Raw genomic sequence first — 26,469 nt, forward strand, 5'->3', positions numbered from 1 at the left:
CAGGCTGTGACCCGGGAGAGGGACAAGCCACCTGCCCCGCGGTCCAGGGCACCTGCGGCTGTGGCCTGGGTGAAGCCGCCTACCCACTGTCCCCTGCAGCTGTGGCGGCCCGGGTCCTGGGTGCCTGCGGCTGGCCAGAGGGAGGGAATCCTGGGTCCTAGGTGCAGGGTGAGGCAGAGGTGGTTAGGGCCGATCAGGAAGGTAGGGGAGCAGTTAGGGGTGATCAGGCAGGCAGGCAGAGGTGGTTAGGGGCGATCAGGCAGGCACAGGGGTTAGGGACAATCAGGCAGGCAGGCAGGCAAGCAGTTAGGAGCCAGCGGTCCCGGATTGTGAGAGACAATCAGACATCCACTGAGGGGTCCCAGATTGGAGAGGGTGCAGGCTGGGCTAATGGACTCTCTCCTCCTACCCTCCTCCTGTGCATGAATTTCATGCACTGGGCCTCTAGTATTAGTATATTCATCAGGAATGCTTTCAGCTGCAGAGTGAAAACAAACAACAAAGAGAGGTTTAAATAAGAGGTTAGTTCTCTCATAAAAAGTTTAGAGATCCACCACCACCACCAAAAAAAAAAAAAAAAAAAGTTTAGATAGGCCTTTACTGCTAGAACTTATTTGATTCTTATCCTTTGCCTTCCTTAGATTGACTTTTCATCATTTTTGTCATATTTGAAAAATGGATATTACAACTCCAGACATTTATTCCAGAAAAGAGAAAGGGCAATCTCAGCTGAGAATGGTTTTTTTCATCAGGAAAACAAGTCTTCTCCAAGACCTTCCAGCAAACCGTCACTTACTTCATACTATCCAGAACTGGGTCAAGTGGCCACTGGTTGCAAGAAAACTAGGCTAACAAGTGGTTAGCTTTTCAGACTTTCTAATGGGAATTGGGAAAGGCTTCAGATAGCCTTTAGGAGTGTCTGCTTCATTCTTACTTTGAGGAGGGGGATTGTGGGATAAAAAGTAAGGTTTTGGGGTGTGTGTGTATGTGTGTGTTTTAAGATAAGACCAAGGAAGTATTCTATAATGTTAAGGATTTTTTTCTGGAGTCATGATTACTTTGTATTTTAGGGTCCAACTCCCTTCTGTTTTCATCTATAGATGCTTACTTTCCTAGATCAGTTCTTTTGAGCATTAAAACTTCCTCAGGTCTTGCCCATCTTAAAAAATTATCTTAGATCCACAGCTAGATAGAAATCTACTTCGTTACCTTCCATTCTTTTTTCAACCCATTACAATCTGATCTTTGTCTTTGGATACTTTTAGTTTTGTCTTGACATCACAGCTATATTTGACATAAGCAGTCCCTCCTTGAAAGTTCCTCCTTGATTTGCATGGACATTATACGCTTGCTTTTTCATTCTATGTCTCTTGCTCCTCAGACTACATTAGAAGTTCTCTAAATGTGGTCCCCAAGGTGGAGTCCCCAAGATCCTTTCTGAGTGTCCACAAGGTCAAAACTATATTTGCCATTTTTACTGTGTTGGCATTTGCATTTGATCTTTGCTGCTTATACTTTAAACTAGAGGCTAGGTGCACAAAATTCATGAACGGGTAGAGTCCCTAGGCCTGGCCGGTGATCAGGGCCGATCAGGTTCCTGGCCTCCCCACCGCCTCCTTACCTCGCTCCCTCAGCACCCCACTGCCACTGCTAGTTGCCTGCCATGGTCCACGCTTCCCCCTGGTGGTCAGCGCAAATCATAGCAAGTGATCAAACTCCAGGTCGAATTCCTGAGGATGTTACTTCATTTGGTTTCTTTCTCTTTTTAAAAAAATATATTTTTATTGATTTCAGAGAGGAGGAAGATGAAGAGGAAGAGAGCGAAACATCAATGATGTTTGCACACCCCACACTGGGGATTGAGCCCGCTACCCAGGCATGTGCCCTGACCAAACCTCGGCCTCCTGGTTCATAGGTCACCGCTCAACCACTGAGCCACACTGGTTGGGCATCAGTTGGTTTCTTGAATGCTACAATCTCCTTTCTGCCTTAGGATCTTTAAGCATCCTATTGCTTACCCATACTCATTCTCTCATGAGAGATGGGCAGTCGATCAGTAACCCATCTGTAGACTTCAAGAATAGTTTTCCAAAGTCCTTATAGCTGTTTCTGAATTTCTGATTCCCTATTTCCCTGAAATCTCCCTTTGGCTGAATTAAGGGAGGGGGTCTGCCATATAGAATTTCAAATGGAGAACCCTACACTGGCTCTCGGAGCACAGTGCACCTGCAGGAGCAAAAGTGGTAAGATATCTGTCCAGGGTAATTTCACCTCCTGGCATAGCTTAGCCATAGCCTGCTTGAGAGTCCATTTATGCATTCTACTTTTCCTGAACTCTGGGGCCTGTAGGCTGTATTAAGTTCCACTTAATTCCTAAGGTCTTAGCTACCTGCTGTACTACCTCAGCTATAAAGGCTGGGCCATTATCTGACCCCATGGTTAATGGCATTCCATACAGAGGAATTATGTCCTTCAATAACGCCTTAGTGACTTCTCTCACCTTCTCCGTGTGGTAGGATATGCCTCAACCCAGCCTGAAAAGATGCAGACAAAAACTAAAAGATACTTATTTCCTCTACTATGCCCTATTTCTGTCAAGTCTACCTCTAGATCTTCAAAAGAACCCTGCCTTGCATTGTTCTGTGCACAGAGGGGGCAGTGCTGAGAGACTGAGGTGCATAAGGAGGGGAGATGGGCATTTAGATAGTATCTGCTTAACAAGGTTTCTAGAGCTGTCTTCTCTAAATGGATAAGTTCATTCTGTTGGAGGACTACTCTATGAGATAACTGTTCTGGAACGTAGACCCTATGATCTGGGAATATCCACCAACCTTCCTTCGTCCTTTTACCCCTTCTCATTGGGCCCATTCTTCTTGAGGGGTGTATTTTGAAGGTTCAGGTAATTCGGGAACCAGCATGATCCGCGATGGCACTGCCCGCTCCTTAGCAGCTACCCTTGCCGCTGCATCTGCGTGAGGATTCCCTTCTGACACTGAGTCTTTTCCTTTTTGATGTCCTCTACAATGGATGACTGCTACTTCCTTGGGCTCCCAGACTGCTTCTAAGTAACTTCAAGATTTCATTCTGATTTTTTATTCCTTTTCCTCCGGCCATCAGGAACCCCTTTCCTTGTACATGGCCTCATGGATATGCAGGGTAGCGAAGGCATAGCGTGAGTCAGTGTAGACGTTGGCATGCTTATCCTTACTGAGATTTAAGGATCTGACTAGGGCCCAAAGTTCTGCCCTCTGCACTAACCATCCTTCAGGCAGGGCCTGTGCCTCTATTATCTCAAATTTTGATACCACCGCATACCCGGCTCATCTTTTTCCTTCATCTAGGAAGCTACTGCTGTCCGTGAACAATATTAAGTCTGGATTCTGTAGAGGCCTATCTGTTAGATCTGGCCGGCTGGAGTAAACCTCCTCTAGGACTTCCAGACAATCGTGCTCAGGGGTTCCCTCTGCGATGGGTAGGAAAGTGGCAGGATTAAGAGTTCTTACTGCCTGTAATCTTATTCGTAGATTTTCACATAGGCCCTTGGTATTGAGTCACCCAAGCATAAGTCAGCCAGTGTTGCCCCTTAGTTGCCATTAGGGCAGTGGTTCTCAACCTTCTGGCCCTTTAAATACAGTTCCTCATGTTGTGACCCAACCATGAAATTGTTTTCAGTGCTACTTCATAACTGTAATGTTGCTACTGTTATGAATCGTAATGTAAATATCTGTTATGCAGGATGGTCTTAGGCCCCCTGTGAAAGGGTCATTTGACTGCCAAAGGGTTCGCAACCCATAGGTTGAGAACCGCTGCATTAGGGTGACAACAGCATGAGGCCCTTTTAACATTTAAGTTCTGCCCCAGAGTGAACTTATCTGCCTCTTTGACTAATAAGGCTGTGGCTGCAAGGACCCTGAGGCATGGGGGCCACCCAGAGGCAACTGGGTCAATCTGTTTGGAGAGGTAGGCTATTGGCCTCTGCCAGGGTCCCAACTCCTGAGTCAGAACTCCTAGGGCTACCCCGTTGTTCTTGTGAAGGTAAAGGTCAAAGTCCCATGTCACATCTGGGAGCCCTAGGGTCGGCACCTTGGTGAGCTTTGTCTTTATGGTCGCGAAGGCTTTTTCCTCTTCAGGACCTTAGTTAGTGGGTACCTTTTCCTCTCCTTTTGAGGCTTCATGAGGGGCTTAGCTAGATCTGAGAATCCTGGGATCCAAATTTGACAGAACCCTGCTGCCCCTAGGAATTCCCGAATCTGTCGCCGGGTGCTGGGGACTGGTATGGCACATACTGCCTGTTTTCTTTCAGTCCCTAGTCTTCATTTCTCTTGGGTAATTCAGAAACCTAGGTATTTGACTTCCCTCTGACAGATTTGAGCTTTCCTTTTGAACACCCAGTAACCTATTTCAGTTAAGAGTCTTAGAAGGGTTCGTGTTCCTTCCCAACACTAAGTTCACGTGGAGCTAGCCCATAGGAGGTTGTCTACATATTGGAGTAGATTGCACCCCATGTCCTGTCCTGGAAATTTGGGCAAATCTGCTGCTAGTGCTCCACTAAAAAGAGTTGGGGAGTTCTTGAGCCCTTGTGGCAGTCTGGTCCAGGTGAACTGTTCCTTATCCCTTTGGCTGGGTTTTCCCACTCAAAGGCAAACAGGGGCTGACTGGAGGGTGCCAGCTAAAGACAGAAAAAGGAAGTTTACAGGCGGTGCCCCAGGCTTCAAGTCAGTTAGCACTGGGGCGTGGTTCTTAGCCAGGCCCCAGGGATTTCCTTCTGCCCATACCAGCGGGAATTCCTTCTCTAGTTCAGGATCTAATGGTGAGTCCTTTGACTGGGAGGTATAAAGTCTCCATTCTTCCTCCCTAGATACTGCTAAAGACAGGATCATTGGAGAGGTCTCCTCACCTAAGTGCAGTTGTGCTGAGCTGTCAGGGCAAAGGTGCTTTCTGCTCCCATTTTGGCTGAAAGGTTTCTGCCCATTACAGGGACCGGACAATCTGGCAAATATAGGAATTCATGAACCACCGGGCGGCCGCCTAACTGACATCGGCAGGGGCAGTAGAATGGTCTGCAGCTGTGGTCCCCGGTAGCTCCAATAATGGTGACTTTCTGTCCTGAGAGGGGAAGCTGCTTTCTGAGTAATTACCAAGTGCTCTGCCCCTGTATCAACAATAAAGTTCACAGTCTGGTTTTCGATTTTCATTTCGACCAGGAGCTCATGGGGGCCCAGTTGGAAAGAGCCCGGTCTGTCCTAGTCAGAGTCAGCTGCTGCCAGTCCAATGAGGTCTGCCTCAGGCAGCTCTGGCCGATAGCGGCTGGGTGGTTTGGATGGCCTTGCCTGCTTCTTCTGGTGGCTCAGTCATTCATTCTTCCAGTGCCCTACTTCTTTACATTAGGCACACTGGTCCCATTTAAGATCCATCCTTTCTTTTCCTGACTTGGCTCCTTGCTGTCTCCCTTTTCTGGAAGTTAGGTTTTATAACAGCCACAGCAATCAGCGTCACTTTCCTTTTTAGTTTCTCCTCAGCCTCTTTTTTTAGCTCCATTGTCCCAATTAATGAAAACCTTGTTTGCTATTTCTAGTAGCTCAGTTGCATTCTTTCCAGCAAATCCTTCAAGCTTCTGTAGCTTTCTCCTTATGTCTGACTGAGCCTGACTAACGAAGGCTGCATTGACCATAGTTTGATTCTCTGAGGCCTTTGGGTCAAAGGGAGTGTAAGCTCAATATGCTTCACAGTGTCTCTCATAAAAGGCTGCCAGACTTTCATAAGGCCTCTGGAAAACCTCAGAGGTCTTGGCCATATTAGAAGCCCTTCTTGACCCCAGCCCAGAGCCCCTGGAGGAAGACCAGCCGATATCTCTCGTATCTGGCCCTCCTATCCTCCGAATTCAGGTCCCATCTGGGTTCCACACCTGGGAGAGCCCCCCTGGCCCATCTGTCTGTGTCTAATGTCCCTGACAGGGCCTGGGTCTAGAGCCATTTCCAAGCTTCTGTTATTATTTTTATGTGCTCCTCAGTGTTAAAGAGTGTGAGAAGGAGTTGCTTGCAGTCGATCCAAGTGGGCTTATGGGTCTGAAAGATTGGCTTGAGGTTTTTAAGAATAAATGGGAGTGTGATGCTTCCAATTTAAGATATCGGTCATAGTGAAAGGCTGGTAGTAAATGACCGATCCCTCCTCTTGTGGGGTTGTGTTTTCTCCAGTTTATGAGGACCCTGCATTTCTCAGAGAACCATCTGGAAAGCCGGGAGTGGTTTGGGTCTCTGATCAGCTGAGTGCAAATATCGTCCAACTGGCTCTGGAGAGTCTGGTTGCGGGGAAACGGAAGGAGGTGGTGTATCTAAGCTTTCCTGGCTAGGCAAAGGGGCACTGGGTACCACTTGAGGCACATATGGAGGTGGTAGAACTGGCAGGGCTTCTTCAGGGGGTTCCTGCAGGATAGGAGGCTTATTCCCCTTCTGAGGGTCCTGCCCTTTTTCCTTATATACACAAAACTGGATCCAAAACGGCTTAAGCTCTGCTATCTCTAGCCCTGGTCAATATATGGGAACTGGTTGGGATGACCTGGGTCTCCTGTGATAATTCTGTGAACATTCCTGATTGTGGGGGACATCCAATGTGCCCTCTGGTGGCCATCCTACTCCAGAAGATGGCCAGTCTATTTCACACATCCTTTTTAATTCCTAGGGGACTAGTTTTACTCGGTAGTCCCCAACAAACCCCTTCTTAAAATTCCTTAACATATATTCTAAGACAGAGTTTGAGGAGGAGCTATTACCCATGTTGCTGGGAGGGACCAGATTGCCTCCTCTTTAATAAAAAAAAAAAAAGAAAAGCAAAAAAAACCTGAATAAAAGAACTAATCAAAATAAACCTTATTTTCTAACTTCATTTGTCCTTGGGTGTGGACAGCAAATGACACTAATCAGATTTCTATCAGTCTCCCTGAGTACATTGACATAAACTTTAACCTCTGGTTAGGGAGGCAAATGCAAATCATTTACTCCCAAGTGTCCTTGGTTTAGGGAAGACAGGATTTACAAGATGGCTCCAATGTCCTTGATTTAGGGAAGACAGGATTTAAGGATTTAGGGAAGACAGGATTTCTGTTCAGTTTCCCTATTCTACTTGTCCCGGCTTACTGGCCTGTCATCCATTCAACTTTCTTTCAACATTTCTCTTTACCTTCCTCCATTACACCAAAGCTGTACTTCCCAGTTAGAACTCTTAGCCTTAATTTTTAGGTGACATGTAAATAATTAACATTCCTCAGATTAGCAATGCATTCATATTTTTTTAAGAGACACAAACAGAAATTTCACTAGCTAAACAATTTTAAACAAACAACAAAGACATATCCTATCTAATAAAAGAGAAACATGGTAATTAGCCATACCTCCGCTACCCTTCCCATTGGCTAATCAGGGTGATATGCAAATTAACTGCCAGCCAAGATGACGGCCGGCAGCCAGGCAGCTTGAAGCGAACATGAGGCTTGCTTGCTTCAGTGACGGAGGTCTCCAACGTTCCCCGCCTGCAGCTGCCGGCCTCTGAGCTTGCAGTGTGAAACATTGTTACAAATATAGAAGCTAAACAAAACCCCAGAAACCTGCTTTCAGCCAGCCGGGATCTCAGAGCTGGAGTTGAAACAGTGTTTCGAATATAGAACCCAAACAAACCAGATACCTGCTTTCAGCAGCGGAGGCCTAAGAGCTGGAGCCAAGCCTCAGAGCTAAAGCTGGTCCAGAATAAAAAGGAAAAAAGGAGTGGTTGGGAGCTTCAGTCACCTGCCAGCCTGAAAACAGCCCTCAGCCCCTCACCCAGACTGGCCAGGGACCCCAGTGGGGACCCACACCCTGATCCAGGACACCCTTCAGGGCAAACCAGCCAGCCCCCACCCGGGCACCAGGCCTCTATCCTATATAGTAAAAGGGTAATATGCCTCCCAGCACCGGGATCAGTGTGACAGGGGGCAGCACCCAAATCCCCTGATCGCCCTGCGGCTCTGTTTGTGACAGGGGGCGGGGCCACAACCTCCCTATCTGCCCTACCCTGAGCGTGACTGAGGGTGGCATCACAACCTCCCGATCCGCCTTGCTCTGTGCATGACAGGGGGCGGCGTCCCAACTCCCCAATCAGCCCTGCTCTGAGCCCGAGCAGGGGCTGCACCTAGGGATTGGGCCTGCCCTCTGCCACCTGGGAGCAGGCCTAAGCCAGCAGGTCGTTATCTCCCGAGGAGTCCCAGACTGCGAGAGGGCACAGGCCGGGCTGAGGGACCCCCCTCGAGTGCACAAATTTTTGTGCACTGGGCCTCTAGTTTAAACAAGAAAGACAGATAACATTCCCCACTAAAAACTTTATAAAAACTTTGAATCACCACGGAAACTCGGGAGAGGTTTAGAAGGGTTTTTAAAAAACAAAACGGAAACATTAACAAACAAAAACACTTTTACACCAGCACTCACCACATTTACACCACAGAATACCACCAAATCAGTTTCAATTGCGCAGAGATACAGAACAAGTCCCCTGATCAGAGGCAGTAGAAAACTACCTAGGAACACTTCTCTTCTACCTTTTTTTTAAAAGACAGGCCAGACTCGAACCCTTAGCCACTCCGAGTTTTGACTTCCCTCCTGGGAAGTCCTAAAGATGGTGAATAGAAACTGTTCCTCCAGATCAATGGTCGGCAAACTGCAGCTCACGAGCCACATGCGGCTCTTTGGCCCCTTGAGTGTGGCTCTTCCACAGAATACTGACTTCTGCACATGGGCCACGAACTTTCAATCGCACTGTACGTGCGCGCCCACACGTGGTATTTTGTGGAAGAGCCACACTCAAGGGGCCAAAGAGCCACATGTGGCTCGTGAGCCGCAGTTTGCCGACCACTGCTCCAGATGATCCGAGCTATCCTGAGGTAAATAATTACCTAGGTAGGGGCGAGCTACCTCTTCTGTCCCATAGGACAGGCCAAAACGCGGACCCATTTCCCCGGGGAAAAACTTACAGTTTCAGATGTCTGATTTTGACTTCTCTCCCGGGAAGTCCCAGAAAGGTGTTTTCTGCCTCTTTTGGGTCCGCCAGAGCGTGGAGTTGCTGCTGTCTCTCCAGACCCTGTGAGTTCAGGAACTGGCGAATGTGCCGGTGGCGTGCCTTCCTTGGGTCCTGGAGCCTGAAGCAAGTGCCCCGAAGTCTGCTTTTGTCAGCAGTGAGCTAAGAGCCAGCTCAACTGATGCTTCCCAGCCAACGCACCAAATGTTGTGGCAGAATGCACGGAAGAACAATCAGTCAGCCCTCTGAAGGAGGAAAGTTTAATCTTTATTTGGCAGAGCTGCTAGTCCAGGGGAATTCTGGATCCAAAGCCTGAACTGAACTCATGGGGAGGCTCTGACCTATATATCTCCTTCTGTGGTGGGCCCCTGAGGGTCCCTGCAGCTCCACCCAAGTCAGTCTTGGTGGGGTCTTGGGGGCATGCTCCGCAGCTCCGCCCAAGTCAGCTGTGGCGGGGCCCTGGGGTTAGGCTCTGCAGCTCCGCCCAAGGTTAGTCAGAGTGGGGAAGTAAGACTAGAGCTTTTAACCAGATACTGAACTAGGTTGCAAGCCTCCCCCACCCCCCCACCCCCCATTTTCCTTTTCAATAATAGTATTTTCGTAACATTTTGTTGCATGAGTCAGAATTCTAGTCAGTTAATTATTTGTCTGATGTTAATCCACTATTGCTTATGTTCCACTAAAAGAGAGAGTGAATCTGTCTTGGTTGTCATTCTCGCATGTCATTCTAGTATCATAGGCATTCCATAAGTGTTCTTTCAATGAATGAATGATTGAAAAGCTGTTGTGCAGTAAACTGTGGAGCTGAATGGATTAATGGAAAGATCCCTGAAATGAAAGACTAGAGATTTGGGTTTGAATTTTAATTTTTTCCCAATTTTTGTATCTTTCAGGATTCGAATTTCTTTATCTGCAAAATTTTATTAGTATTTTTTTAACTTTTTTTTTTAGATATGTTTTTATTTATTTCAGAGAGAGGAAAGGAGAAGGAGGGATATAGAAACATCCATAATGAAAGAATCAATTGGCTGCCTCCCATAAACCCCTTAATGGGTATTGAGCCCACAACATGGGCATGTGCTCTGATAGGGAAATCAAACTGTGACCTGGTTCATGGGTCAAATGCTCAACCACAGCCACATCAGCCAAGCATGATATTAATAGTAAAAATACAGTCTCAACCACTGCCAGCATAGACACTCATCAAATCAGAATTCACTGGCAGTATTCAAGTGCCTACCATAATAGTGCTAATTATCATTAGTGTGTTAGACCCTGGAAATATAACAAAGACTAAAGCAGACATTCTTATTTTTGTAGAGTTTATTTTAGTGGATCTGTTCTTGGTGATCCCTAAGGTTTGTGCCACAAAGTTTCTATGACATGAAACTTCACAATAGGTATTCTGTTGTGAAGGTTAAATATATGTTGATATCTTTAAAGAAGCTTAGAAATCCATTTTAATTTGTGTAGTTGAAACTTTCATTTTTGTTTTTCAGACCAAGCCTTATGCATTTGACCGGGTATTCCAATCAAACACATCGCAAGAGCAAGTGTATAATGACTGTGCAAAGAAGATTGTTAAAGGTGAATATATTTAATCTGCTAAGTTGTCCCAGCAATAAGTAAAATTTTGTTCGCAATCATGCCATTTACCCAACATTCTCTTTTTCATTTTAATGTCCTTTTTCTTATTTAAACAACTTTTTTTCAGCAATTAACTAGTAAAAAGGTCAAATGTAATTAGTATTTGCCTAAATTCCATGACTTAATTTATATACAGTGCTTAGTGCATGATGTTGTTGTAAGAATTATAGTATTATACTGTACTGTTATTGAAAGATGCATTTCTATTAGATATTCCCAGGTTAGTTGCTAAGGTAGCAATTTTAGAAATACAGCAGCATGAGAATGAAAATAAGATAGCTAGATGGGTTTCTCAAAAAATAGTCGATAATGGCAGTCATTCTTCCATTTCGTCGTTATTCCTTCCATAAAGACTTGTAATCAGCAGGGAAATCTTTGAGTAATTAACCCGAGTCACCAGGGGTGAGAAAAGTATTCACATTCCAGGTAATACTGTTAACTTATACTAGGATATTTTTCAATATCATATTTTCTAAAACCATAGAACTCTAGAGCTGAGTGGGTGTTAAGTGATTATCTGGACTTCTAGTGACATAAATCCCTTTTCTCAAAGAGATCTTACAGTTAAGTAGCCATTATTTTATGACTTATTCCGTTTTTTGGAAGTTCTAATTGTTAAAAAAGTTCTGCTTAAATTGGGGCAAAATTTATCTTTTTGTAGCATTCACCAGGGTAGCTAGGTTGGGATTCAGAGGTTAGGATTTAGTAGGAGCACAGACAGTAACAGGAGAGAAGGTAGAGTTTGTTGATAGAAGTAGGTTTATAGATACGATGGAGGGAAAATGTAGATGTTTTCTTCATATTAATTTCATTTTGTCTATTATATAGGAAGCAAAGTCATCACAAATTGAGGATGGGGGAGGAGGTTCCAGGTAAAGGAAGTCAGCTGTCTGTCAGTATAGAAGTGAGTGCATTAGGAAAATACGGAAATATTGCCAGGTAGCATGAAGGGCTCACTTGAGGTTAGTTTCCAGAAGAGTTGACTTTACCCAGTTGGGGTTTTGCCAGGTGAGTACAAAAGGGGAAGAGAAGGACAAGAGAATTGAAGATGTTGTCAAGAGAGTGATGATAATGGTGAACCATGGCATCTAAGGTGGGTGAGAGGAAGGAGGAAATAAGGGATGCACATATGAGGGAAAGGTGGTGTAATTGTCTCAGTAGAGTCAAAAATTTGTTGAAATCAGGGTCCAAGAAGGAATAATGGGAGGTAGATACTTGAAATTGTGATTAGGGAGGCAGTACAGTTAGTAATGAAAAGGCCCTACATTGTGACCCTATAGAGTTGGCATCTAAAGGAGTAAAGAATAAGATCATGGAGGGGGGGGGCGGGGGGGCGGAAAAAGATCATGGAGAAAATTGGATCAGGTATCTGAAAAGCCAGGGAATTTTAGTGGAATCATCTATATTGACATTGAAACCACCAAGAATTGCCTGGAGCCATTCCATCCTTGCTGTTTCAAGGGACCTGGCATATATGGCATACTGTTCTTAATATGTTTGCTCACCTTCTTGGCACTATGTGTTTTAACCAAGGTCACCTCTCTGAGAAAGGTTGTTTCCCCAGGTAGGGATTTTCCCCTGAAGTTAGGGAGGGAATAAAACCCCTTAACTAAGTGCCAGGCGGGTAATTAATCACTTTAACTACGAACAATCATGCTTAAGCTACATAATCTTTACTCCCTGGAATGGAGATAAGAAACGCCCTAACCTTTGGAATAGAGATTGATAGGATTGGAATCAACTGGTATAAATACAGATGTAACAAGACAACAGGACACAGAACCTAGACACAGAACCTAGAGACAGAAGAACTTCGCTGGAGAGAACATGGCAAAAGATCCTGGATAGAAACTGGAGACAGAACCTAGAGACAGAACCTAGTGAGAGAACCTGGCTGAAGAACCTAGAGACAGAACCTGGCTACAGAACCTGGATAGAACATGGCAAGAGAACCTGACTAGAACCTGGTGACTGAACCTGGCTGGAGAACCTGGACAGAACCTGGCTGGAGAACCTAGCGAGGGAACATGGACACAGAACTTGGCTGGAGATCCTAACCAGAACTTTGCTGGAGATCCTGACCAGAACTTGGCTAAATATCCTGGCTAGGCTGCTGATCAACTGAACGCTGCCTCCATGTCATTCCTTCTTCGCCGACTCCGTCCACACCTTCGGGGAACCCCTGGACCTGCTGGGGTGGGACCCCAGCAAAGAATGAAAATACAAATGTTATTGATGGGAGACAGTGTTCTGGATCTTCATAAAAAGAGGGAGAATTAAGTTGTAATTCTGTAAATGATTGCAACAAAGGAACCAGCAGTGGCAGTTTTTGTTGTAATCATCAAATGGTTTTCCATGATGGAACACAATTATATTACATTCTTTGTGATAACATTTGTTATCAGTAAAACCTAAGATTATATTAGCTTTTTCTAATATTATAAAGTAAATGATTCAGATGAACTCCTGGACAATTTAAATGTTCAGGTCTTTTTTACATCTGTTGGAACCAACATGAAACCCCAATCCACACTTGAATATTGAAGTTTTCAATCTGAGTGCAGGTCTTTTAGGTGCAAGTTCCAGTTCATTTTAACTCTTGATGGTATTTTGAGTTTTGTTTTTATAATTATCTTTCTAGGGATCTAAGTCGGCTATCAGGATATTTGATAAGTCTATTATCGTGTCAAGGACATTGAAGGTTTTTTTAAAGTATGTTTTCATTGATTTGAGAGAGGGGGAGGAAGAGATAGATAGAAACATCAGTGATGAGAGAGAATCATCAATTGGCTGCCTCTTGTATGCCCCCGTGATGGAGCCTGCAAGCTGGGCATGTGCCCTTACTGGGAATTGAAACATGACCTCCTGGTTTATGGGTCGAACCTCAACCACTGGGCAACACCTGCTGGGTAAAGGTTTTTATTTTAATAAGGTCTTTCTTTAAGGACATTGAAGCTTGAAAAATGTTATTCTAAAGTCATTTATAAAATGCTTAATGGACCATGGTCCTTAGCCAAATCTTCTAAAAACTCGACAAGATTATTGTCAGTTAAATAAATCATACTTTATATTCAACCACCTTCAGATTCTCTCCCCTATACAGTTATTTAGTTCTTAGCTCTCAACATATCCACAAGAATATGATGAAAAATTTGGATTCTTTTATGAAATTGTGGGACACGACTGGTATTTCTCCAAAGTACCAATTGAGTGACCCTATCCAAACAGGAAATGAGGTTAGTTCATCCATAGCTTTTCCTTGGTGGAATTTTGATATCTTGTCTGCAGTGCCTAGAATAATTTTCCCTTCTTTTGAAAGAAGTATAATGTCTATGGCTTCTAAAACTTATATACAGTAGCTGTAAAATTTTGGTCTATTTTCTTATAACTGAAAACTTTGATTTGCCCTGACTGGTTTGGCTCAGTGGATAGAGCGTCAGCCTGCGGACTGAAGGGTCCCAGATTCTATTCCAGTCAAGGGCATGTACCTTGGTTACAGGAGGCAGCTGATTGATGTTTCTCTCTCATCGATGTTTCTAACGCTATCCCTTTCCCTTTCTCTCTATAAAAAAATCAATAAGATATATTAAAAAAAAACAACAAACAAACTTTGATTCATTTAAAACTATTCTTTGACTGTCCTACCTCAACCTGAAAGTCTCTTGACAGTGTTTATCCTGTTCCACTTTCAGACATTGTTGGAGAAGATAGTAATAAAATAGGAATACCTCTTCTGTATTAGGTCATATGTTAATATTTTGTCATCTTTTCTAGGTAATGCAGGTTTCATTCATTATTCTTTTTTTGCATATTTTGAAAGCTCTTTTTAGGGCCTTAACTTTTGTTTTGTTTTTGTAAGGTATAATTATAGTGGGTTTTTACCTTTCTTATACTATTTTATTGATTTTTATCTCTTTTGTATATGCTCAATTATCTAGTCTTTTCATAATCTCATATGTAACTTTCTGAGAACTCTTTGAAATCTATTGTCCTGAAGTCTCGGGTACATGTTTCTACTCCTTTTGTTCTGTTTTATTACTGTCTACAATTCTAAGGTGACATCATTTTTTTCCCCTGAATTTTTCCTCCTTTTCTCAAAATGTTGGTCTCTTTTACTTCATCAGCAAGTTCCTGCTTTCCTGTTTGGACTCAAGTTCTGAACAGTGGTTCTCTTTCTTTTACTTATTTAAACTTAACTTTTTTTTTAATTCTTTTTTAAATCTTTGTTGTTGAGAGTATTACAGATGCCCCCCTCTTTTCTCCCTATTGACCCCCTCCACCCAGTTTCCACCCACCCCAGGCCTTCACCACCTTATTGTCTGTGTCCATAGGTAATGCATGTATGCATATAAGATCTTTGGTTAATTTTTCCCAGCCCAACCCCTCTGAGATTCCTCAGTCTGTTCCATGTTTCCATGCCTGTGATTCTATTTTATTCATCACTTCATTTTGTTCATTCGATTTCTTGTTCATTTATTTTGATTTTTAGATTCAATAGTTGCTAGATATGTATTTATCCCATTTTATTGTTCATATTTTTTATCTTCTTCTTCTACCTCTTCTTAAAGAATACCCTTCAGCAATTCATGTAATACTGATTTGGTGGTGATGAACCCCTTTAGCTTTTTCTTATCTGTGAAGTTCTTTATCTGACCTTCAATTCTAAATGATAGCTTGACAGGGTAATCTTCCTTGTAGGCCCTTGCTTTTCATCACTTTGAATATTTCTTGACACTCCCTTCTGGCCTACAAAGTTTCTGTTGAGAAATAAGCTGACCTTTGTATGGGTGCCCCCTTGTAGATGACTAATAACTGCTTTTCTCTCTCTGCTTTTAAGATTCTCTTTTGTCTTTAACCTTTCACATTTTAATTATGATTATCTTGGTTTGGGCCTCTTTGGTTAATCTTGTTTGGGACTCTGCTTTCTGGATTTGTAAGTCAATTTCTTTCACAAAGTAGGGGAAGTTTTCTGTCATTATTCAAATAGATTTTCAGTATCTTGCTCTCTCTTCTTGTGGCTCCCCCATGATGTGAATGTTGGTACCTGTGAAGTCCCAGGGCTCCTTACACTGTCTTCATATTTTTGGATTCTTTTTTTCTTTTTGCTCTTCAGCTTGGGTGTTTTTTGCTTCCTCATATTCCAAATCATTGATTTGATCCTCAGCATCCTCTACTCTACTATTGAATCCCTTTAAATTATTCTCTATTTTAGTTAGTGTATGCTTAATTTCCAACTGGTCCTTTTTTATGTCTTTGACATTCTCACTAAGATCCTTGAAAGTCTCACTTAAGTCCCTTGCAGCTCTCATTAAGGCCATTGAAGCTCTCATTGAAATCATTGTGTAACTTTATAACCATTGTTTTGAACTCTATATCAGATAGTTTTCTTGCTTCCATTTCTTTCATTTGTAATATGTTTCTTTGTCTCCCCATTTTGACTGCTTCTCTGTGTTTGTGTATACGTACTAGGTAGAGCTGTTATGTCTCCTGGAATTGGTAGAGTGGCCTTGTGTATTAGGTGTCCTATAGGGCCCAGTGACTCAGGCCTCCCCAATCATCTGAGCTGGGCACTCTAGGTTCACTGCGCCCTGGTGTGGGCTATGTGCACAGTCTTGTTGTAATTGAGCCTTGATTGCTGTTGGTGTCACTCTAGGCCAGTGGTTCTCAACCTTGGCTGCACATTAGAATCACCTGGGAATCTTTTTAAAATCCCGATTTCTGGGCCTCATCCTCCAGAAATTCTGTTTCTTTGTTATGGGGTGAGGCCACAACATTAGTAACAAAGAAACAGAATTTCCGGAGGATGAGGCCCAGAAATCAGAATTTCAAAAAGATTCCCAGGTGATTCTAATGTGCAGCCAAGGTTGAGAACCACTGCTCTAGGCCAATTGGCTGTGAGGACCAGCTGTGTCTACAGTGGAAGAGCTGCTGTGCAGGAGACATGCCAAAGAGCTGGACTTGCTTCAGTTGGGTTTTCTTTGGTGCTCACTGAGTCTGCTCCTTGAGTTTGTCACTTGTGGATATGTAGAGTTGTAATCTGGTATGGTCTGAAGCTATCCACTGGGTGCACTGGCTCTCAGGCCTCCTGGGAGATGCAAAATCAGCCACTGCCTAGGGCCACCTGGCAGGAGCTACAGAGAGATCTGCAGATTACTGCTACTTGTATTATACTTAGAAGTGCCCATGTGAAGCTCAACTGTGAAGCAAGGCAGGCTGTTGCTAGTGGTGGGTCTTGAGCCTTTTATTGGTAGGTTTGTGGCATGCTGATTCCATCTGCTGCTTGTTTAAGAGATTTTAGCAAAGTCTGAAGTCTGAGCCAGAACTGGCCATTCATATGGAAAAGCAGCTACAAACAGCTTGGGTAGGGTTGCACACTGAATAGGGCAGGGACTCAGGGAATCACCAGGATGGTCCAAACAATGTGGTCACACTGATGGAAACTCACATATGACTGCCAGTCAGCTCTGTGATGGGGGAGATCCAAGCACAGAACCAGTGGCCCTTGCATGCACCTATGTCTGTGAGAAAGCTGACCCCAAGTTCCTGCCCCAAGCCAGACAGTCCTGTTCCTCCTCATACCTCCCTGGATTCCCTCAAAGCCACCACCTGGCACTGGAGCTCAGGGGAAGTGGGACCTTGTAAGTTCGTGTGTAGGCCCTTTATGAGGAATACCTGGGACTCTAGCAGCTTTCGTGTAATTCAGCCACAATCCCTACTGGTTTTTACAGGCTAAAGTTACTGGGACTTCTCTTCCCACTCTGAAACCCTGGGCTGGTGGTGTGGTGTGGGGCTGAGACTCTCTGCTTCTCACAGGAAGCCTTGGAGAAGATATTCCTCCCAATTAAGAAAACGCCACATGTGGGTGTTATACTGGACTAGTGGCCCAGTGCACAAAATTTGTGCATGGCAAGGGGGGGTTCCCTCAGCCCAGCCTGCACCCTATCCAATCGGGAACCCCTTGGGGGATGTCTGACTACCGGTAAATCAGCAGTCGGACATCCCTCTCACAATTTGGGACCACTGGCTCCTAACCACTCACCTACCTGCCTGCCTGATCGCCCCTAACTGCCTCTGCCTGCCTGCCTGATCCTCCCTAACTGCCCTCCCCTGCCAGCCTGATCTTGCCCTTAACTGCTCTCCCCTGCCAACCTGATCTCATCTCTAACTGCTCTCCCCTGCCGGCCTGATCACCCCTAACTGCCTCTGCCTGATTGCTCCTAACCCCCTGCCAGCCTGATCTTGCCCCCAACTGCCCTCCCCTGCCGGCCTAATTGCCCCTAACTGCTTCTGCCTCAGCCCCACCACCACCATGGCTTTGTCCAGAAGGAAGTCAGACGTCCGGAAGATGGCCGGTCGACCCAGTCTAGCATATTACCCTTTTGTTAGTATAGAGAGATTATATAGGATAGGATTGCTTAAATGGGGAGGGGGGAGCCTTTTTCAGCAGGAGTAGATGCTCTTGGCAGACAAAATACATAATCCCTATATCTGGACTGATAGCCAGCCATATGCACTAATCTGCCAAACCGGTCATTAAAAAATTGAACCGCTTTCTTACACCTTACACCAAACAGCTGTTGCTCTTAGAACCCCTCCTCAGCCCCCACCTTAGGTTCTGCCTTCGCAGTTCACCCAGATTAGGTTCTGATTGGTCGGTTTCTATGCCAGTCAGTGTCTCCGGGCCTGATCAGAGAGGCGGGGCTGATCAGCCACCCCAGGCTGCTGGCAAGACCTGCCTCTCTCTCTCCCGCCCCCCCACCCCCCGAGATGTCAGCAGTTCAGCCCGCTCACCAGTCCCCTCCCATCCGAGCCTGATGTGTGCGCAGCTTGGCGTTTGGTCAAGCCTTTGGTTGTTTTGAACGTTATGGGCCCTGGCTCTTTATATATGTACTAGAGGCCTGGTGCACAAAAATTTGTGCACTCAGGGGGGAGGGGGGCGTCCCTTAGCCCGGTCTGTGCCCTCTCGCAGTCTGGGACCTCTCGGGAGATAACGACCTGCTGGCTTAAGCCTGCTCCCGGGTGGCAGAGGGCAGGCCCAATCCCTAGGTGCAGCCCCTGGTCGGGCTCAGAGCAGGGCTGATTGGGGAGTTGGGGCACCGCCCCCTGTCACACTCAAGGCAGGGTCGATGGGGAGGTTGCGGCACCACCCCTTGTCACGCACAGAGCAGGGCCAATCAGGGGGTTGGGGCGCTGCCCCCTGTCACTCACAGAGCAGGGCCCATCAGGGGGGTTGGGGCTCCATACCCTGTCATGCACAGAGCAGGGCCCATCAGGGGGTTGGGGAGCTCCCCCCTGTCACGCACAGAGAAGGGCCTATAGGGGAGTTGAGGCACCGCCCCCTGTCACACACAGAGCAGGGCGGATCAGGAGGTTGGGGCGCCACACCCTGTCACACTCAGGGCAGGGCCGATGGGAAGGTTATGGCTCTACCCCATCACACACAGAGCAGGGCCCATGGGGGGCGGGGGTTGGGGCGCCACCCTCTATCACCCACAGAGCAGGGCCGATCAGGGGGTTGGGGCGCCGCCACTGTCACACTCAGGGCAGGGCCGATGGAGAGGTTGTGGCTCTACCCCGTCACACACAGAGCAGGGCCCATGGGGTGGGGGAGGTTGGGGCGCCGCACCCTGTCACACACAGAGCAGGGCCGATCAGGGGGTTGGGGTGCCACACCCTGTCATACACAGAGCCTCAGGGCGATCAGAGGGTTGGGGAGCTCGCCCCTATCAGGCACAGAGCAGGGCTGATCAGGGGGTTGGGGCGCCTTCCTCTGTCACGAACAGAGCAGGGCGGATAGGGAGGTTGTGGCCCCGCCCCCTGTCACACACAGAGCCGCAGGGCGATCAGGGGGTTTGGGCGCTGCCCCCTGTCATGCTGATCCCAGTGCCAGGAGGCCTCGCGGCTCCGCTGATCCCAGTGCTGGGAGGCATATTACCCTTTTACTATATAGGATAGAGGCCTAGTGCACAGGTCAGGGCCGGCTGGTTTGCCCTGAAGGGTGTCCTGGATCAGGGTGGGGGTCCCGCTTGGGTGCCTGGCCAGCCTGGGTGAGGGGCTGATGGCTGTTTGCAGCTGGTCACACCCCCTTCGGGGTGGGGCTCCCCACTGGGGTGCCTGGCCAGTCTGGGTGAAGAGCTGAGGGCTGTTTTCAGGCTGGCGGGTGACTGAAGCTCCCAACCACTCCTTTTTTTCTCTTTTCCTTTTTTATTCTGGGCCAGCTTTAGCTCTGAGGCTTGGCTCCAGCTCAGAGGCCTCGGCTGCTGAAAGCAGGTATCTGGTTTGTTTGGGTTCTATAATCGAAACACTGTTTCAACTCCAGCTCTGAGATCCTGGCTGGCTGAAAGCAGGTTTCTGGGGTTTTGTTTAGCTTCTGTGTTTGTAACAATGTCTCAAACTGAAAGCTCAGAGGCTGGCAGCTGCAGGCGGGGAACGTTGGAGACCTCCGTCACTGAAGCAAGCAAGCTTCATGTTCGCTTCAAGCTGCCTGGCTGCCGGCCGTCATCTTGGCTGGCAGTTAATTTGCATATCGCTCTGATTAGCCAATGGGAAGGGTAGCGGAGGTATGGCTAATTACCATGTTTCTCTTTTATTAGATAGGATAGATTGTTCTGTGCCTGCACCCCTCCTACCAGTCTCAGTGTGCTTTCTTCTTTACTTCTCTAGTTGTAGGACTTCCATTCAGCCGGATTTCAGGCAGTTCTGAATGATGTTCTGTATTTTAGTTCTAATTTTTATGTGGTTGTAGGAGGTGGCAAGTACTGGGGTTTACCTACACCATCATCTTGTTTTTCTCACAGTTCTCTTCTTTGCACTATGGTTAAGCACAGACTTTGGAATCAGACAAACCTAGATTGAAGTCCAGGTTGGCCCCTTTCTAGATGTGAGACTTTTAGCAACTTAACCTAACCTTTCTATGCCTTTCTAACTCTCCCTTTCCTCTTCTGCAAAATAAGGGAATTATGGTAATTTGAAAAGATGATTCTGGAAAAGTACTTTACCCAGGGCAAAAGTAAGTGCACAACAGATGTAAATTGCTACTTTGTTTCCTCCATCTTCTGAGAAGGAAAATTATTTTTAGTTTAATCAATCATAACAGTACTTAGGACAAAGCATAGCCTATGATGTTTTCACTCTATAAAATTAGACTTCAAGCATTTGTTACAATAGAAACTTTTTGTCACTGTCTCTATCCTGCTTCTTTGCCAGCTTTGTAATTTATACTAGAAAAGTATCACGTGGCTATGACTTATGCCTTTTATCTTCACCCAAATGCTCTCTTTTATTTTGAAGGAGCCGAGATGTAGTGAATCTTGTCTGGATAAGGATATGAATATGGTGGACTTACCAATTAAATGCATAGATATAAGGAAAGAGATGGGGTAGAGGTAGGTGGTGGGGGTCTGGTGAGGTGTGAGGACAGTAAACCAATTAAATACATAGATATAAGGAAAGAGATGGGGTAGAGGTAGGTGGTGGGGGTCTGGTGAGGTGTGAGGACAGTAAACCAATTAAATACATGGTAGTTTGAACTTGGGACAGCCTTTGGTGAACAGATCAGGTCAAAGGGCAAAGTTAGTAACTGTTGATAGGCAAGGATCAGCAAAATGATGGGCCCGCTGGTATTTCATCTGAGTTATGGATTTGATGAGCAAGTTACTGGGAATAACCTGAAAGCTGCTAGTACTCTCTGGGCCCCTGACAGTCCACTGAGGTTGCGTTGTTTCATCATTTTCTGTATAAGTATGTAATTTTATGTAGATTCATTAGATAGATTTTTTTTTTTTTAACAAGGCTTACCAACTTGTATTCTCTTTTGAATTCAGAATCTGAGTGTTGTCTGCAAATTTGTTTCCCCTCTATTCAGTGCTTACTATCTGCCAGGCATCATATCAGGCCATCATACATGCTGCAGTTTCTAACCATGGTTTCCTGACCTGGACTGTCTACCACTGAATTCACATTTAATTTTTTCAGATGTAGCTTGCCATATATTTATATAAGTTCTTTGTTACTAGATAACATATTCTAATGGTTTAAGAGTCTGTATGGGTTTACATCCCAGCTCTATCTTATTAGCTATGGAACTATAGGCAAGTTATTTAATCTCTTCATGCCTCAGTAAAATGTTACTAACTAAAAATATAAAATAATACCTTGCAGGGGCGTTGTAAGACTTAAATACATTGCAATATGAAAAATTATTTGAGTCTGGCACATTGTATACTCTAAGTGTCAACATTAATAATTTTATATAGTGACTTCTAATTCTTAATTTTCCCCTAAACATATATTTTGCTAATGAGGAAGGTAAAGTTCAGAGAGATTAAGCTACTTTTAGAAAGTGATACGCTATTGTCTCACTTGATAAATATGTTTTTCTTGTTTATAAAGTATGAAAGAAGTAATATATGTTCATAATTGCCCTCTGTTTTTCACCAGAATGACAAAAGTATATTTAAAAGGTGGAGGGAAGCTTTAGAAAGATGCTGTGTGTTAGCGATAATAATGATCACTCAGCAAGCATTTGAGTTCCTACTAAGTGCCAGGCACTGTGCTAGGAATTAAACACACGCCAGCCTCAAGGACTTGACACTCTGATGAGGAAGGCAGACAACTAAAGTGACAGTTGCAACAGACAGCAGTAAGTATTATAATTAAATCAGATACCATAAGAACACATAGGATGGGACTCTTACCTAGGTTTATTTGGGCTTGGTTGTAGAGTTAGGTTGGAGGAAGGAGTAAAGTCTGAGCTAGTCTTTTTATCTATTTTATTAAATTGATTGGGGTGACATCAGCCAACATGAACATAGAGGTTTCAGGTGTGGGTTTCTATGTTACAAAATCTGTATATTGCACCATTTGCCCACCACCCAAAGTAAAATCTTATCCTGTCACCTTATATTAGTACTAGTTATCCGTAGTGCGAAATCGTGCGAGACCCGGGAACCTCCTCCCCCCTGTGCCATGGGACCTTACCCGAACGCTCTGAGCACAAACCCCTGCACTTGCCACTGGGATGAGGTTCATGTGGGTGGCCATCTTGGCTACCCCCCTTACGCTTTGCTACGCCCCTCATGCCTGTCACATCATTTCACTTATTCACATTACGCCCCCCGTCCACCCAACAGCACCTTACTCCAAGTCCTGGCCACGCCCCCTAAGGGCACCTCAGCTTTGCTCAGAGCCTCTTCCATGGTCGAGTGCCTGCAAGCTAACTTGGCCCTGGCCCTTCCCTCCGCCTGGGTTCAAACCTGCTTCTATCAGGACTTTCTTCCCGACACCTATGAGGGCAGCAAAGCTACGCCCTACAGACCAGGCACGCCCTCATGTTCAGAGCATGTCCTTGCATACACTACTCCATGGCCCCTACTCTCTATTGGTGTTCACCCTCATTCTGCTGACTTCCCATCTGTCTCTTGTTCCCATGTCCCTGCTTTTAACTCTAGTAATTCCTGTGCCTGAGTTTACCCCTCCCGCAATCTCTGGGCTAGGCCAAGGCCACACCCCTACCCACAGGGCCAGCGCCTGAGCTCCTTCCTATGGTTCCAGGCTCTGCCCCTCCTGTCTGAGTCCCAGAGTCCCGCCCTGCGTGGCCGGCACGCCACAGGACGGCCCCGAGTCCTGGAGTGCCACCCCAGTTCCCTGCCTCCGGATACATGGGGCCATGGAAACCCCTGCAGAAGCCTCACAAAGCGGCCACCAGCCCCGGCCCCACTGTGTGCACCATCTTGTGATGGCATTACGGTGTGAGGGTTAATTTGCATATTACCTCTTTATTATATAGGATCCCCTTCTCCTCCAGACCCCTTCCCTCTGGCAATCACCAAATTGCTCTTTGTGTTCACGAGTTTGTTTTATATCCTACATATGAGTGAAATCATACAGTTTTTAGCTTTTTCTGACTGACTTATTTCACTTAATCCTTTGAGTGCCAACCAATATCCTAGGAACTATGCTAAAATTGCCAAGGCATTTTTGCTGATTTTACAGCAGTTTAGGAAAAAAATTATGAATCGCAAGTAAATGAAGTTACATATTCAAAAACTTAAGGAAACCTTTACTACATTTGTTTTCTGCACTTAGGTGCCGTCTGTCAATAAAGAGTGAACTACTAGCATGTAATAGTGACACTGTAGGAGGAGCGCGATAACGCTCCCGGCACTTTTGGTGAAAGACAGGAGGAGCGCGATCATGCTCCCCGGCACACTAGGGGTTAAAATAATGTTCTCAAGGTCCATCCATGTTGTTGCAAATGGCAGTATTTCATCCTTTGTTATGGCTGAGTAGTATTTCATTGTGTATAAGTACCACATCTTTTTTATTGAGTCCTCAGTCTCGGTACACTTTGGTTGTTTCCATATCTTGGCCACCATGAATAATGCTGCGATGAACATAGGGATGCATATATCTTTTTGAATACGTGAATTCGAGTTAGGGATTGCTGAGTCATATGGTAGCTCTATTCTTAATTTTTTGAACATTCGCTAGAGTAGTTTCCATAGTGGTACAACCACTACATTCCCACCAGCAGTGACTGAGGTTTCCCTTTTTTCTATAACCTCTCCGACACTTGTTATTGCTTGTTTTGTTGATAATGGCCACTCTAACAGGTGTGAGGTGGTATCTCATGGTAGTTTTGATTTACATTTCCCTAATTGCCAGTCAGGTTGAACATCTTTTCATATATCTCTTGGCTATTTGTATGGTGTATTTTCAGATCCTCTGCCCACATTTTGATTGGATTGTTTGTTTCATGCTGAGTCTTACAAGTTCTTTATAAATTTTGGAAATTAAACCTTTGTTGGAGCTATTGTTTAGGTCTGTGTGTAGTTCTATATATTTTGGAGCTCTCTGGTTGGATATGTGTGTGTGTGTGTGTGTGTGTGTGTGTGTGTGTGTGTGTGTATGTGCGCACGTGTGTGTGTGTATATATATATATATATATATATATGAAGTTTCATGTATGTTTTCTTGATGTAGGATCCCGTTTATCATTATAAAGTATCCATCTTTGTCTCTTGTCTTGCAATCTATTTTGTCAGATGTAAGTATGGCTATACCTGCTTTTCTGTGAATGTTATATGGAGAATTATTTTCCACCCTTTTACTTTGAATCTACCTTTGTCTTTGTAGCTTAGATGTGTCTCTTCTAGGTAACATATGCTTGGGGTTTTGTTTTGTTTGTTTTTTTGATTGTTTACAGTATTACAAATAGTAGTACATGGGTTTTGTTTTTTGACCACTCTGCTGCTCTGTACTTCTTTATTGGTGAATTCAGACAATTTACATTTAGGGTAATTAATTGATGAATGAAGACTTAGCCATTTTATCTTTTGGTTTTCTGGTCTGTGCCTCCATTGGGTTTTTTTTTCCTTTATGTTTCTGTCTGTTGTTTTTATCTAGTAGTATTCAATATTTCTTTCCTCTGTTTCGTCTTTTGTTTTGTTTTTTGAGCTATAAGTCCTGGTTTGGGGATTCTTGTCTGTGGTTCCCATGAGGTTTATAAAAAATGAAGCTGCATATACACTGAGTGGCCAGATTATTATGACCACCTAATGTTTGTAGGCAAATTAGCTATAATTTCGCGCTGAAGTTGCTAGAGGGCCAGACCATTATAAATCGGGTAGCAGGTTGTTTACCACGACAGTACAAGTGATTTTTTTCTAAAGATATGGGTAAACAATGCAGTTTAACAGCCTTTGAACGTGGGATGATTGTTGGCACTCAGAGCCATGGAACGAATATCAGGAAAACAGCCAAACGCCTGTCAAACACCTTTGCTGTCTGCAGTTACCAAGATAAAACTTCTCCAATTCGCACAGGAACACAAGGATTGTTCAGGCGAGCATTGGAAAAGTCATGTGGTCCGCTGAATCACATTTCTAGTTGCATCATGCAGATGGCAGAGTGAGAATTTGGCGGAAACAGCATGAAAGCATGCACCCCACATGCATGAGTACAACTCTTCAAGCTGGTGGGGGCAGTGTTATGGTTTGGGGCATGTTTTCCTGGCATGATTTGGGCCCTTTAATTCGTGTGGAACAATGTCTGAATAGCACAACATACCTAAGTATCATTGCTGATCAAGTTCATCCTATCATGTTGAAGGCGTATCCCAATGGAGATGGCTTCTTCCAACAAGACAATGCGCCATGCCACGGTGCTCATATTGTGTAGGAGTGGTTTCAAGAATATGAGGGAGACTTTACCTTGCTTAGGTGGCCCCCACAATCACCAGATCTCAATCCAATTGAGCATTTGTGGGATGAAGTTAAAAGAGCCATCAAGCAGCTGGTTCTACAACCATCAAATCTCACAGAACTGGACATTGCTATTCAGGCATGGTGTCAGATTCCTCACATCACCTTTCAACATCTTGTGGAGTCAATGCCAAGAAGAATCGCCGTAGTATTGAAGGCAAAAGGTGGCCCAACGAAGTACTGATGGGGTGGTCATAATAATCTGGCCACTCAGTGTATATACCATAGTTGTTTTTTCTTTTGAGTGCATCTGATCTTCACCTTCCTTTGCCAGTTCAGAACTTTCCCCCTCTCCTTTTATGGTTTTGTTGTCACAAATTATCTTGTTTATGCTGTAAGTTTTTTGGTGATCTTATAGAGTTGTAACGTTATGTGCTTTGTTTCAGGTGGAATAACTCCCTTGAGTATTTCCTGCAATGAAGGTTTTCTGGTGATAAAATCCCTCAACATCTGGATGTCTGGGAACTTCTTTATTTCTCCTTTATATTTAAAACATAATTTGGCTGGATATATTATT

General features: G+C 44.9%; 1 protein-coding gene across 5 annotated transcripts in view; it reads left to right on the forward strand.

The window, feature by feature from the left end:
• Window positions 1-26,469, forward strand: part of KIF5B (kinesin family member 5B) — a 77,150-nt gene that overhangs the window by 8,216 nt on the left and 42,465 nt on the right. For 3 of the 5 annotated variants that reach the window (XM_036351074.1, XM_036351092.1, XM_036351082.1), the window contains exons 1-2: window positions 1,817-1,876; window positions 10,542-10,629. In XM_036351074.1, coding sequence (XP_036206967.1) covers window positions 1,832-1,876; window positions 10,542-10,629 — 133 coding nt within the window. In that variant the 5' untranslated portion in view covers window positions 1,817-1,831. Of the gene's footprint in view, window positions 1-641; window positions 859-1,816; window positions 1,877-10,541; window positions 10,630-26,469 lie in introns of those variants that run through there. The other 2 variants (XM_036351110.1, XM_036351102.1) reach the window with 2 other exon arrangements.

Source organism: Myotis myotis, unplaced genomic scaffold (genome assembly GCF_014108235.1).
Source record: "Myotis myotis isolate mMyoMyo1 unplaced genomic scaffold, mMyoMyo1.p scaffold_m19_p_1, whole genome shotgun sequence".
NCBI lineage: Eukaryota > Metazoa > Chordata > Mammalia > Chiroptera > Vespertilionidae > Myotis > Myotis myotis.